We start from the raw sequence: 13,582 nt of genomic DNA on the forward strand, positions 1-13,582 counted from the left end.
CTGATCAAGGGTGATCAGAGAGAAGCTCTCTAAAAAATGTTTAGGATTCTCAGCTGTTCCTGAGATTTCTGTGCTTGATGGTGCCTCAGCATCAACTGAGGGCAGGAGATTGTAGATTTTATTTCTAATAGTTAGAATTTTTATCATTAAAGAAGTTCATAAAGATATTGCTATTCAGGAATGGATGAATACTGGGTTCGATGGAGGTGTGAATCTGTCAGCCTGGTTACAGTGCTGGGAAGAAACCTAGGGTTGTTTTTATTTTATTCTATTAATGTGGAGTAGTAGGCAGCTCTTGCTTTGTGGAGGGACTTTTTATATACCCTAAGACCATGTTGATTGGGTTGACTTTTTTACTCTCAACATGTCTGTATTCAGGAATAGAAGCAATGACCATGTGTATCAGCGAAAGGGAGAAAGGGAAACACAAACTCAGTGCAGTTTACATGCCTGTCCGGTGTGAGGCATGTTCGGTTTGTTTGATGCAGTGAATCCAAGGGCTTTCGTCATAAAGTTTCTTCACTTTCAAGAGGTCCCGGGTGCAAATCCCGGACGAGCCCCCAATTGTTACGTTTCCGTGTTTGCAGAAACAATAACACTGACAATTAACAAAGAAAGAACTCAGGGTGGACGTGAGGCAGTCAAAGAAAAAAGGTTTATTTACAATTGAAATGATGGTAAACAACAAACATAGGTTTGAAACATGTGGGGGAAGGAGGAACTGTGGGGGTTGTACCAAACAAAATAAACAAAGTACAACAAAATAGGGCCTAGCTCAACTCTATCTGTAAGAAAGTAAAATAACACAAAAGGCCTGACTATCTTATCTAAAAAAGTGTCTGAAACTAATAAAAGTACATCAGTGGCAACAACCCATAACCTAGTGTACATAACAATTTCTTCCTACGTGTGAGAATGTATAGGGTACCCCAGCCTTACCTCAGTTCAACCTCCCCACCACAAACCTTGCTTGATAGAAAACAACAGAGGGAGAACAAAGCAAAAGAGAGGCTTTTAAAATGGTGCCCTCTGTCTCTGATTGGCTACTGGGCTGAAATGTGAGCCATCCACAGATCTTCTGGAGCTGGCAGCCAATCTTCCACTTCTCACCTGCAGGACGAAGGGAGGAGAGAGCAAGGGAGAGGGAGAGAGACACCTGCACACACACACACACACTCAATACACGTAACAAGGACAAAGAGAAAGTTGTAAGATGGGCCAGACAACACAAACTGGATAACCACGGCTCTGAGCTCAGTGTATACCCAGTCACCAGCGGCATTTAACACTGTCAAAAACTCCCTCTACCTGAAAGGACTAAAATTCCTCCTGCTGCATCCTGCTTGTTTTTGAGGTTCAATTTCAACAAGACAGTTACTGCTTCAACTCTCCCATCAGTTAGTGGACCCTGAGCTTATGAAGGCCAACAGCCTCACTTGGACTGTAAACACCTGAAAGCAACGGACACGTGTGAACAAAAGTTTAGAAAAGGCGAACTTGAAATACAAAAGTCATTGATGTTGACTCAAGTTTGAATGGCAAAAATAAACTGATGTCCATTAGCGCGCTCCTCTGTCTGTGCCAGTGCATCCATCATGCAGCATTACACACAGTGTCACCGCAGTATTTATGTATTTAGAGCAAACTAACCCATTACTTCACACTATGGATCCTAACCTCCACTCTGGGATATTATTTGGGAATGGAAGTTTGAATAGTTTTTCTTTATGTGCCTGATGGCACAGTCACGTTCACTGCAACAATTTTAATCACACACACACACACTAAGATAATAGAACTGCTTAACAGATTAGGGACCTAACAATTCAGGTTTGCTCTTGGACTGCAAGGACTTTCCAATCTCTTTCCACCCCTCAGCAATGATACGGCCTTCCCTGGGTTCCAGGGCCCACTGCTGCGGCAGTCCTAGTACCGTTGGCTATGACACAGTGGTCTGTGCGATCACTGACCCACCGCCAAACCGGTCATGCTGGATGATGTTACAGACAGCATAACGTTCACCACAGTGTCTCTAGACTCTTTCACGCCTGTCACATGTGCTCATCGTGAACCTGCTCTCATCTGTGAAGAGAACAGGGACCTGCCAATCCTGGTGTTCCCTTGCGAAAGCCAATCGAGCTGCATGGTGGTGGGCTGAGGGCATAGGTCCCAATAGAGCACTATTTTTCAAAGTGGGGGTCCGAAGCTAACAAATCCATAGACTTTGGAATCAAGAGCACCTAGCGATGCAGTCGGCTACATTCAAGCAGCAAGCCAGCGTCCCTGAGCGGGCCTTGAAGGCATCATTTTTGGCAATTCTGTGAGCCGACGGATTGGTGACATGGCTCAGGACGTGTCTGCTCAGCTTTTAGAGCAAGTGAGAGCAAGAATATTTTCCTCTGCAGCTGGATGAAAGCATTGATGCATTGAATTACTTGTATACATCTCATTTATTTCCCAGGATAACTTTGTTGAGAAAATATAATTTTGCAAAGGACTGTAAGGTAGGGCCACAGGAAGAGACATTTTTCAGGTTTTAGATGAGTGAATTGTCTTAAATTCACTTAACTGGTCTTGTTGTGTGGGTGTGTTGTGTGACACAAATCTAACATAAGGAAAAAGAGAAAAACAGTTCAAATTCTAGAGTCCACAGAGTCATGATTGAAAAATCAGTCAGGAGGGATAAGAAGAGAGCAGCTGTCTGTAGCCACCACAAACCATTACCTTTTTGGGGGTTGTCTTGCTTTTGCCTCCATTGTACTTCATAAGATGCTCCCTGAGACATAAGGGTTTCATGGCCAAAGACATGACCATGCAATAAAAACATTGCAATGTGCATTGTTGGGGGAATGTACAAATCCACAATTAAGGGGTTCAGAAAGAAACTGCCATTTTGTTTGCCACTGTCACTCCCAGTTTTCCAAGGACACCTGCACAAAAGTAGGACACAAGTGTCACATAATATGGAACATGTAGGTTGGGAATTAAATATAGCAGAATTAATCATTTTTTTGGTCTGACATTGTTTTGTGAAATTTCAGGCAAATTAAACTTGATGAAAGTCCCATGGATTTGCAATTTATCATTTCCTGTATGAATGAAAAATGTTTAATGACTTTAAAGTTTGCAACTGAGCAAATGATTAAACTAAGCCTTCTCAGGCAACCGGCTGATGACTCAGTCTGGTTTTAGAATAATGTCTTTGAAAATTAAATTATATAATTATATATTATTATAATATGTATTATTATTATCAGAAATGTGTGTTAGACCTGGAAGCTGTTGGTAACCACTGCAGCTGCAAACTGCTGCCACAGCATCGATTTCTTAGATCTTTTAGCACCATCTACAGGTGAAAATATCTCAAAAGTTACTGACTTGTTCAGAAGCGTGTTCCAACAATGTATAACAAGTACTGGCCTTCATAAAGGACCTTCCCATGAAGTGGATAGTGTTTAATTTTTCAATGAACTTTCCCTATAACCTGTGTGACCAAAACCTATTTGCATCATACAAGGGGAAGCACGAGAACAATGTGTCTCCTGATGAAATGAGAGCTTTCCTGACAGTGCTGCTGAGAAGAGGCTAGAAGTTGAAAATGAACAGAATTGATGGTAGTAGTAATAGTAGTATTGAAGTATGAAGTGTGTGTGTGTGTGTGTGTGTGTGTGTGTGTGTGAGAGAGAGTCCTATAAGTACTGAATAAAATGTTCTAAGTTCACAACGCCAATACTGGATGAGTAAAAAGCTGCATCACTTTTCTTTATGAATCTATGTTAGGAGTCGAGCCAGTGTGTGTATCAAAAATGCAATTATATTTATTTACATTGTATGAACACAGGCAAACATACAGATATTCAAATCAATTTTGCTTTATACACATTCATAGATATAATTTCTTTACTGAATTTCAAAATCACATCAAGTAGGGTATGGACAGATAGCAGCAACAGACAAATGCGCTTAATGATAACGTATAGACTGCAAAGGTCCAAACAACAAGAGCAGATTTACTGCACAAAAGTACATGTGATGCTTAAAGGTCCAGTGTGTAAGATTTAGGTGAAAGGGAACTACTGGCAGAAATTTAGTGTAGAATAATCCTCATGATGTTTTCACTAGTTCATTTCATCTAAATTGTATGAATTGTAGTTTTCTTTGCCCCAGAAAAGACCCTTTATATTTAAATACTTTATATTTACATCAAGGGGACCCTCTCTACGGAGGCCGCCATGTTTTTTACATCAGTCCAGACTGGACAAACTAAACACCTTTTGAGTTTTTATGACAACTGAAGTTACCACAGGTTCTTTTTCATGTCTGGAAGGAGAGGGTGAGGTGATGGGTGTTCAGCTGCAACATGCAATTTCAACACTCGATGTCACACACTGTACCTTTAATTTCCCTGTCCCTGATTATTCAATGCCCATCTTGATGGAAGACTGTGCACTCCATGGTGATGCTTACTGACAGAGGCAGAGCACCTGCAGCATCAGTTTGGCTTGGTATTGCTCAGTGAGGCTGGGCTGGGTGAGAGCAGGGTGAAGTACATCAGAGGGACATCCAGACCAACCAGAGGACCTACCACACTGAGCCATGTCAACACATAGTTCACCGGCCTGTCCAGATATATACAGACATACAAAAAGTGAGTATTACGAAACATAACAGGTATCGAACAATACTGTCTGAGGTAAGTAACACATCATTATCATATGTTGATGCTCCAATCGCAAGAAACCTTCAAGCAAAAACTATCTTCAACTTCATACAAATGCTTCAAGTTACATGAAACCTGTAAATGATATACACTGTGACACACTGAAAATGAAGCAGCAAACAAACATCTGTGTAACATTGGTCTCCTATTGTTTTTGGGTTAATTATTCCAACAGTGGTATTACCGGTGTTGGTCCTGAGCCAGCTGCAGGACAGGCTTCATGAACTCCTCTGTTTTACAGGGGTGGAGCATAAAGAAAGGCTGACCCAGCAGTGGATGCTCCTGAAACATAAAGAACAGATCTCAGTGGAGCTGCAAAGAGGCACATACTGATGACAAAGCTGATTGTTGTATCTTTCCAGGTTTTACCTGTTGAGTAATTGTATCGAGAGGACTGTTTTGAAGTCGAATTCTAAAGTTTGGATGAACGGAGCTCCACACCTCCTCCAATGAGAGACTCCTCCCCTCTAGCCAAGGCACATGTCAGGAAGAAGCAGCAGCAGCATAATATCACACAGTATACTCATGACAGACTAACATGGATACAATTTAGAGGTATATATACACCTCTACTGAAGCGCTACTTCAGAAGAAACACATGAGAACTGATATCCAAGTCTAATTTAAATGCTTAAAGGTCCAGTGTGTAATATTTAGGTGTAAGGGAACTATTGGCAGAAATGTAATGTAGAATAATCCTCATGATGTTTTCACTAGTTCACTTCATCTAAATTGTATGAATTGTAGTTTTCTTTACCCCAGAAAAGTTCCTTTATATTTAATACTTTATATTTACATAGAGGGGACCCTCTCTACGGAGGCCGCCATGCTTTTTACATTAGACCAGACTGAACTAACTAAACACCTTTTGAGTTTTTATGACAATCAAAGGCTACCACAGGTTCTACTTCATGTTTGGAAGGAGAGGATGAGGTGAGGGGTGTTCAGCTGCAACACGAAATTTCAACACTAGATATCACACAATTCTACACACTGTAGGGCTGCCACGATTAAAATGATCGTCGGTGATATTGCCATTTAAAATGCGGGCCCTGCTGCATATCTAATCAAGCACTTTCTCAACCAGTAGTCAGCCAACCACCAGGGTGCAAACGCATGGGTAAGGCTTCATTAAGCTGCCTAAATAATTAACAAGTGAGCGCACCATGCTGAGGAAGCAGGGTGTGTATTTCCCATACATAGACCAATGTGTGGAGCAGCACCACAGAGTCAGCACCAAACGCCACAAATTGATTCCGCTTTCTTTACACCAACGCGATTTTGAAATATAAATATCGTATACAGATGTTTTCCCTAACATGATGAATAATCGTGATTAATAATTGTGATTACAATATTGATCAAAATAATCGTTTTTGGCCATAATCGTGTAGCCCTAACACACTGTACCCTACAAATACTGCACACATTTTAAAAACATTTGCAACTGTTAAAGGCATGTTAAGCTTTTTCAGTTTTTCCCTTTCCTGTAGTTTTTTGTATCTGAAAAAGTTCTGGAATGTCCAATAGTCTGCAGGGAGCTCCTCTACCCTACAGAAAACACTGCTCCTGAAGCTCCTGAAACAGCTTGTCAGTAGTCCAGCCGATACTTTCAGTGACATCATAACTGTCTGCATTTGCATGATGCACGTCATCACTTTCTTCAAACTATATTGTCAATGAACCACACACAAAGGCACATGTAACTAACCCAGAGTGAAGGCTCTGAAATAGAGCACAGGTGTACTGTAGCTGCAGGAGTATAGGATGTGATACTCGTACTGAAGCACCTTGCTGCTGTCTTCAGACACTGTACAGACCCCGCCACCATCATCATCATCATCATCAGCTATGTCTTCTTCGATGCTGTCAGCATCACATGAGGTAACAACAGCAGACTGTGTGGGAAGAGAGAGAGGAGTTCACCATGTTAAGCAGGTTCGCCTGAAAGACTGTGTAAAGCAAAGTCAGTCATTTGTCTCTTTACATGCTATACATGTCAGTAAGTGATTAATGAGAAACAGGAAAACAATGGGAACTATGCTGTATGAAGTTTGACTGTTTTAAAGCATTCCTTGGTTCCTCAGCTTTAGGAGAGTCTGAGAAGGAGGCCGCACAACGTAATCATACATTTTATTGGTCGACATGTATGACGAAGTGCGGCCCTCAGTAGCATAGCCCACCCCGACACTATAAAAGAACTAGAGCTCCGTAACATCAATGTTCCCTCTAACTGTTCTTCCGTGTGTGGGGGTTGTATGCTGCTGTTCTGCAGCGGTGCACTTTGGGGAACCAAACTGAAAACCAAGCCATTCTCCACTGATTAAATGTGACTAGCTGTACAGAAGCACACATGCAGGTGATGAGCTCAAGTACGTCAGGATGAAAGAAAGCTGTGAACAGACGACACTGCAATTAAACACAACACTCATTATTTTTAATGATGCAGGTGTAATTAATCCAAAATATGTCAAAGACCAGCCCGCTTTGATTTAGTAAAGAGACTTAAGCTTGCTTGAGTGTCATCTGTCCATCCTGCAGCCGTGGAAGCCCTGGGTTAGGGTGAGCTGTGTAAGAGCAGCAGAATACCGCTCCTTTTCTCATGATTTTGAACCCTATTTAGACATACTTATACTTGCAAGCAATCAAATTTGCTTGGGTGGTTAATGACACTGGTGTGACAAATTCAGACAATATATTTTGAATTGCTTTACACAATCTTTTTTCATAAATGTTCATTTAAATACTACTGAAAGTTAAAAGAAGTGACTGTGAAGAGTCAGTGTAAATATACAGCTAGAAAATGACATGTACATGACGTGAAATTAATGTTGACTTGTTTACCTGTACCTTTTCCTGTTGCTGTTGATCACAGAAGGTTTGTGACCCTGAGTCTGAACTGGATCCTACTTGGTCCCATACAGGAATCGAATTGATGTCAACGGACCTGAGAGCAGTCTTCCTTAAGTAGCCCACCTTTGAACCCTGAACCCATAACAGAAACTCACATTAACTACATCGTGCAGCCAACTTGCAGGGTCTGTCTACGTTGATGATAATGATACGACTGTTCTCACCTGGACTGACTCCCAGCTCCAGCCATCTCTCAGCTGCTCTGACTGCTGTAGGAGGAGCTGACAGCAGTGATGGAAGGTCTCCTCCTGCACACACAATTTCATCTCTGCAACGGAATGTGGTGGAGGGTAAGTCCCAGTTTGCAGATCAGTTGAGTCACCATGCAATCTAGATAATTCAAATCCACCTTACTCACCTGAATTATTTCTATGTGTAGTTTCCTATGCATAAAATTAACTCAAAAAGTAACTCCAGTTACCAGATAGATGGAGTGCAGTACAAATATGCTTCGTATTATATATATTCCTTTGGTACATAATACAGGAGAGATAAAAGCGACGTCACTCAGAAATATTTGAGTATATCAGAATGCAGTATAGTTTGTTACTTTGCCACTGCTCTTTGATGAGCAGCTAGTGTGTGTATATTCAGTGTCATCTTGTTGTTGTGCGAGAATAAATGATCGTCCATTTTCTATTTGCACTGTAGGATCTGTTTTATTCAAATTCGCACGTTCCATTTTTAAGCTGCTGTCTATTTATTCTTCTTCATGCATATGTTATACTCTCGGTTGCACTGTAGGGCCTGTTTACATTTCCTTCCTGCATATCTTAGCTGGCCACCCTGAAAGACCTCTGTGATAAACATCACCTCACCCCCTACAGTCTTTATATTATATAAGTGCACCACACCACTACATTGCATACACAACTTAAGAGCATAAGACAACAACACCAAACCATGTGCCCAGAGTAATCTTCTCCTCCCACCTATGAAGGTGGGTGCAGGCCCTAATCTATCGCTCCAGGCTTAAGATTGTCTGGTCTAGGCCAGCAGGCCAAAACAATAATATCTGGCCTGCACAATCATTTTGAATGATTGATGTATTTTTGAAATTTTATTTTACCATATCGGACTGACACAGTATCAGTATAAAATTGAAATACATATGTATTTTTACAATATGGAAACTGCTACATATATGTAGAGCTTTTTGTTGTGAAACAGTGTGCAGCATGCTCAAAATCCAGTATTTCTTTGATCTACATGATGACTCATTAGAGACCCTTAAAGGTCCAGTGTGTAATATTTAGGTGTAAGGGAACTATTGGCAGAAATTTAGTGTAGACTAATCCTCATGATGTTTTCACTAGTTCATTTCATCTAAATTGTATGAATTGTAGTTTTCTTTACCCCAGAAAAGTTCCTTTATATTTAAATACTTTATATTTACATCGAGGGGACCCTCTCTACAGAGGCCGCCATGTTTTTTACATTAGTCCAGACTGGACAAACTAAAACCTTTTGAGTTTTTATGACAACTGAAGCTACCACAGGTTCTTTTTCATGTTTGGAAGGAGAGGGTGAGGTGAGGGGTGTTGAGCTGCAACATGTAATTTCAACACTAGATATCACAAAATTCTACACACTGTACCTTTATATGATGTAAAGAGAAAGACTTAACAATGGTTAAACTCTCCAGAGCTGAGACACTCTATTCATTCATTTTGTTGTTGTCTTCTCACTTAAAAAACACAGACAGACTCGCGACGGGATGTAAAGAAACATACTTCAAAATAAAGCCAAGAAAATAGATGGGTAGCCTAAGATACAATACATATGTTAGTTTATTGGTAAATGGAAAATGAAAATACTTTTCATAAAGAGTTTGTTTTTCTTTCGTTTTCCTTTTATTTCTCTGTCAACCCAAAACGAAGAAACGATTGTTGTTTAAAGCTAAAACCTGAAAAGACATCGGTTTTTGTTTCGTTCTGTTTTCAGTCCGAAACGAAAAGATTGAACGAGACGATACGATGCCACAAAGAGCCTGTGTTACGGGTGAATGTGCAGTAGGACACAGTCATTACTCTCAGTCTCTTGAACTGCTTCCGATGGTTTGGAGGGGAGGAATGAACACTTTACCAGCTTCTCCTCCAGTAGTCTCATGGGTCATCCGACATGTGACCCTGGCACTTTGGTTACACACCCAGCAGATCCGACACAAAGCGCGTGTAGATGCAGCGAGCGTAGTTGTTTACAATGTCTGTCCCCACGACGTCCCGGTGCCTTGGTGTTCCGGGTCGCGAGATCACGTGATGACTACCACTGTAACCGGAGGTGCGTTCGCTTTAATCACCCACTCTCTCACTATTCTCTACTTCACTATATAGAGAACTATACAGTGACCTCATAGAGGCAAGAAAAAACGCTGTCGGACACTACTATGTTCAAGTTCTCTGCGCCGGTGATAACGTAATTGTCGCAGGATTATGACATCATATTTGAAATGCTATATATTCAATTAAAAAAAAAACATTAAAAGATGGTTTACTGCAACTAAATTTACATTTGTTCTAATCAACTGATTAGAAATAAAAAGAAATATCATAAAGAGTGTAACTTCACTATCAATCTTAAAATCAAAATGATCAATATCTGGTTTATTTCATTCAAAGGAAAGATCTTACAGGGTACAACATATTCATTATTTTAAACATCACTACAAAAAACTGAAGTATGTCAGTAGGAGTAAGAACCAAACTTTTCTTCTTCAAACTATTGAACTTTTTATGATTTCAGGTTCACTTGCTTGTCTTTTGTCTTCAATTTGCACTGAGGGATGAACAGTTCTCATGTGCCTGTGTAGGTTGTTCGTGGAGCCTGCTCTATTTGAAATTTTAATCTTGCACACTCTACACTGAACAGGATGCTCTGTTGAAAAGCATATACAATAATACGAGTATCCAATAAAGTGACAGAGCGAGTAAGTGGCATAAGTGAAGTGAAATAAACACCTTGCATCAGCTTTATTATTCCTGAAGGAATTGGATCAAATACAATTGCATACTCCTTAAAAATTTGTATTAAAACAGCCTAGCATTTGGATCAAATAGTTGACCAACAAGTGTAATATTGTACGTCTCTTTTACTAAAATTGGAAAACTATTCTAGTTCCAAGTACAGTAATTGATGCTTACAGAACTGCATTATTTGATAAGCTTTGCATTTGTACCTGTATCAAACAGAGTAATGCTAGATACCATTAAGATGCGCAACTTCAGCCAGTCTGACTAATGCATTATCTTCTTTTAACCCTTTGTTGAAAGCTGTAGCAAAAAGTGGCCCATGAGCTACTGCTTTCAAACGTAGACAGTATTATAATATTTTGATGCTGTTGATCCAGTTGAATACATACTCGAGTCCCAAACAAAACTGACCTCTTCAGTATATGGGACCATATTGAAATCATCACAGCAGTTACTCAAACAGAGAGGCATTCTCAATAAAGTTGTTAACAATCATGCAGGGCAGCATTCAGTAAAGCAGGAGCACAATGGATCTTATCGAGATGGTCATCGCTTTCTGAACAGTGATTTGTTGTATCTGGTGAGGAACATAGAATGTCTTTGTGCCTCTATATTGATGATTTTGAAATCTGCAATCCTTTGGGGGCATAATACAAAAAGCATAAACTTTGCAACAATAAATGACTTGACACGTAGCAACATTAACTGGTAGCAGATACTACGATCTGCAGTGTGCCTGATACAGTCGGACATTATACAGGTTTTGGCTTACTCAATGCACCAGCAACATTCCAACGACATGAAAACAGTTGTTAAGAGATTTGAAAGTTGTGCTGTATAGTTTAAAGAGGTGGTGGCATACAGTCATACATGATAGGATGTCATATTCACACCCATGTGCTTTGTATTCATTGATCATACCTCACTCACTGAACTCTCTGCAGCTCATGTGGTGGCCCCACGTCTTGCAGCCTAATAATATGGACCTTAACATAAAAAAAAGAAATTATGGCACATACCTTGTTTTGTACACCTTGTACCGCGTCACGGCTTCACAGCTTAGCTGACAACATCCTCTATTCTGTCTCTTAGGTCCTCCGTTTCCCTCCCTCTTAAATTTCTCCAATGCACCAAGGCTGCTGATGGTGGAGATGCAGAGTCTTGAGACTGGAGAAGTTTTGAGTTATGTAAAGGTTTGGTTATGGGGGTCATCCTTGAACAAGTAAATCGAATCTTAACTATCATGAAATTGTAAATGGTGAATGGTCTGTATTTAAATAGCAATTTTCTAGTCTTGATGACCACTTAAAGAGCTTTACAGTGGAAGTTATTTCTATTCAAGCATTCACACGATGCATCTATATGCAACAGTTTTTCTATAAGGGGCTATTCGGGTTCAGTATCTTGCCCAAGGGCACTTCGGCATCGAACCGCGACCTTGGTTGAGGATGACCACTCTACCCCCTCAGCCAGGGGGTAGGAACCCTGTCTTATGGGGAGGGAGTGTGACGGCCTCACTAGTGGAGGCTTTAAAGCAGACCTATGGGATCTACTAATTCTCATCCAATGGCCTCTTGACAGACCTCTTATGTTAGTATTTTGTGTTTTACCTTCATACACAGTCCCTTAATCACATACAAACACACTGCAGATGTACTGACCTGCTCTTAGAAACACCTATTGCATTCATCCCAGAACTGCACTATCCCAAAATTAAACCAAAATATCCTGGATGTGAATGCTGCCATCTTGCACTGGACAGACATCAATGTGATAATAACTACCTAATTTGACAAAAAAATTTCTCTGAGAAAAATATATCTGATATCTTTGCCTTTTGGTCCATTTTTCATCCACTAACATGGAGGAGGCAGGCATAAAAACATATACTGCAGTCAGCTACAAGGTGGCGATCAAGATAATTTGTGGGATCGATTATGTTGTCTGTCTCTATATTCAGTCTATGGGCAAAATTATTTTGTGACTTATGGAATCACTTCATCCGAGTAACTTGTTAAATTCACTTATTATCTACTCACCACTATGCCGATGGAGGAGTGGGTGAAGTGGTTGAGTCGACAAAACACTTTTGGAGTTTCGGGGGTAAACAGTGTTGCAGCCAAATCCTATACATTTGAAGCAAATGGCGACCAATTGTTCAAATGTAAAAAAACATCTGAAAAAACATAGAATGCCTCCATACTGCTCCTGTGGTGTCCATATGCCCCAACATTCAAATTGACTTGAAACAGCTCCAGAGGAAGATATCAGAGGACATTTAGACTAAAAACATGGTGTAAATGACCGTTTCAATTCGAATTTGAATGTCGGGGTGAGTAGATAACGAGTGAATTTTCATTTTTGGGTAAACTATTCCATTAAATTCAATCAAGCTTAACCAAATGGCGTAATCCATCCCCTAAATATTTGTTTCTTTCAAATCCATACATTATTTCCTGGAAAATTGGTGAAAATATTAAAAAATGCAATGTTAAAGAAAGCGGAAAAAAAGTTCCTGGATCAACCCTTTTGTGTGGATATGCACCAAATTTGAATGCGTTCTTTCTTGGCCCACATCCCATCCTTCCACGTTTCATGGAACACTGAAAAGTAATTTTTTTTTTATTCCTGCTGACCAACCAACGCCCATTCAGCCCAATACGTTTTTGTTCAGCTGTATATTGTGTATAAAAATGAGTGACAATAGAAGTGAACTTGAATCAACGTGGGCTGGTGACAAAGTCAAGTGCATGCGCAAATGTTTTGGGTATAAGTGGCTGGAACAATACAAGATATAATGCAGAGGGGGCTGGTGATGAATGTATGGGGGGGGGGGGGGGGGGTGCAGTGTTGGTGTGGGGACAAACAAACTGAAGCCAGACTCAACAAAAACAACATAACACACAATATACCAATCCTGTAGCCTTCATCAAGTTACTGAGCAATGCTAAGGCTACCGCAAAAATTTAACCCTGTCGTA

The 13,582-nt window shown here is 40.3% G+C and overlaps 1 protein-coding gene across 16 annotated transcripts; it reads right to left on the reverse strand.

The window, feature by feature from the left end:
* Positions 1-636: 636 nt before the first annotated feature.
* Positions 637-10,036, reverse strand: atg10 (ATG10 autophagy related 10 homolog (S. cerevisiae)). Of its 16 annotated transcripts, XR_011238788.1 has the most exons (10): positions 9,719-9,942; positions 7,798-7,901; positions 7,571-7,705; positions 6,432-6,618; positions 5,090-5,187; positions 4,905-5,002; positions 4,395-4,619; positions 2,725-2,930; positions 1,309-1,451; positions 637-1,156 (listed from the first exon to the last, which is right to left on the reverse strand). XR_011238788.1 is itself a non-coding variant. In XM_020100682.2 (7 exons), the coding sequence occupies exons 1-7, from the start codon at positions 9,747-9,749 to the stop codon at positions 4,493-4,495; spliced, it is 780 nt and encodes a 259-aa protein (XP_019956241.2). In that variant the 5' UTR covers positions 9,750-10,036; the 3' UTR covers positions 3,795-4,492. The 16 variants fall into 16 exon arrangements, 4 of the variants coding, with proteins under 4 accessions (XP_019956241.2, XP_019956228.2, XP_069367428.1 ...); XR_011238787.1 differs by having other exon boundaries at positions 637-1,451; positions 9,719-10,024; XR_011238786.1 differs by having other exon boundaries at positions 637-2,605.
* Between the last annotated feature and the right edge of the window lie 3,546 nt (positions 10,037-13,582).

Source organism: Paralichthys olivaceus, chromosome 16 (assembly GCF_024713975.1).
Source record: "Paralichthys olivaceus isolate ysfri-2021 chromosome 16, ASM2471397v2, whole genome shotgun sequence".
NCBI classification, from domain to species: Eukaryota; Metazoa; Chordata; class Actinopteri; order Pleuronectiformes; family Paralichthyidae; genus Paralichthys; species Paralichthys olivaceus.

Coding starts and splice junctions, on each gene's coding strand:
- atg10 (XM_069511326.1), bottom strand. CDS start 9,742: ATGAGACTACTGGAGGAGAAGCTGGTAAAGTGTTCATTCCTCCCCTCC. Junction 5,003..5,089: donor TCGATACAATTACTCAACAG/GTAAAACCTGGA, acceptor TTTATGTTTCAG/GAGCATCCACTGCTGGGTCA. Junction 4,620..4,904: donor CTGGCTCAGGACCAACACCG/GTAATACCACTG, acceptor ATATCTGGACAG/GCCGGTGAACTATGTGTTGA.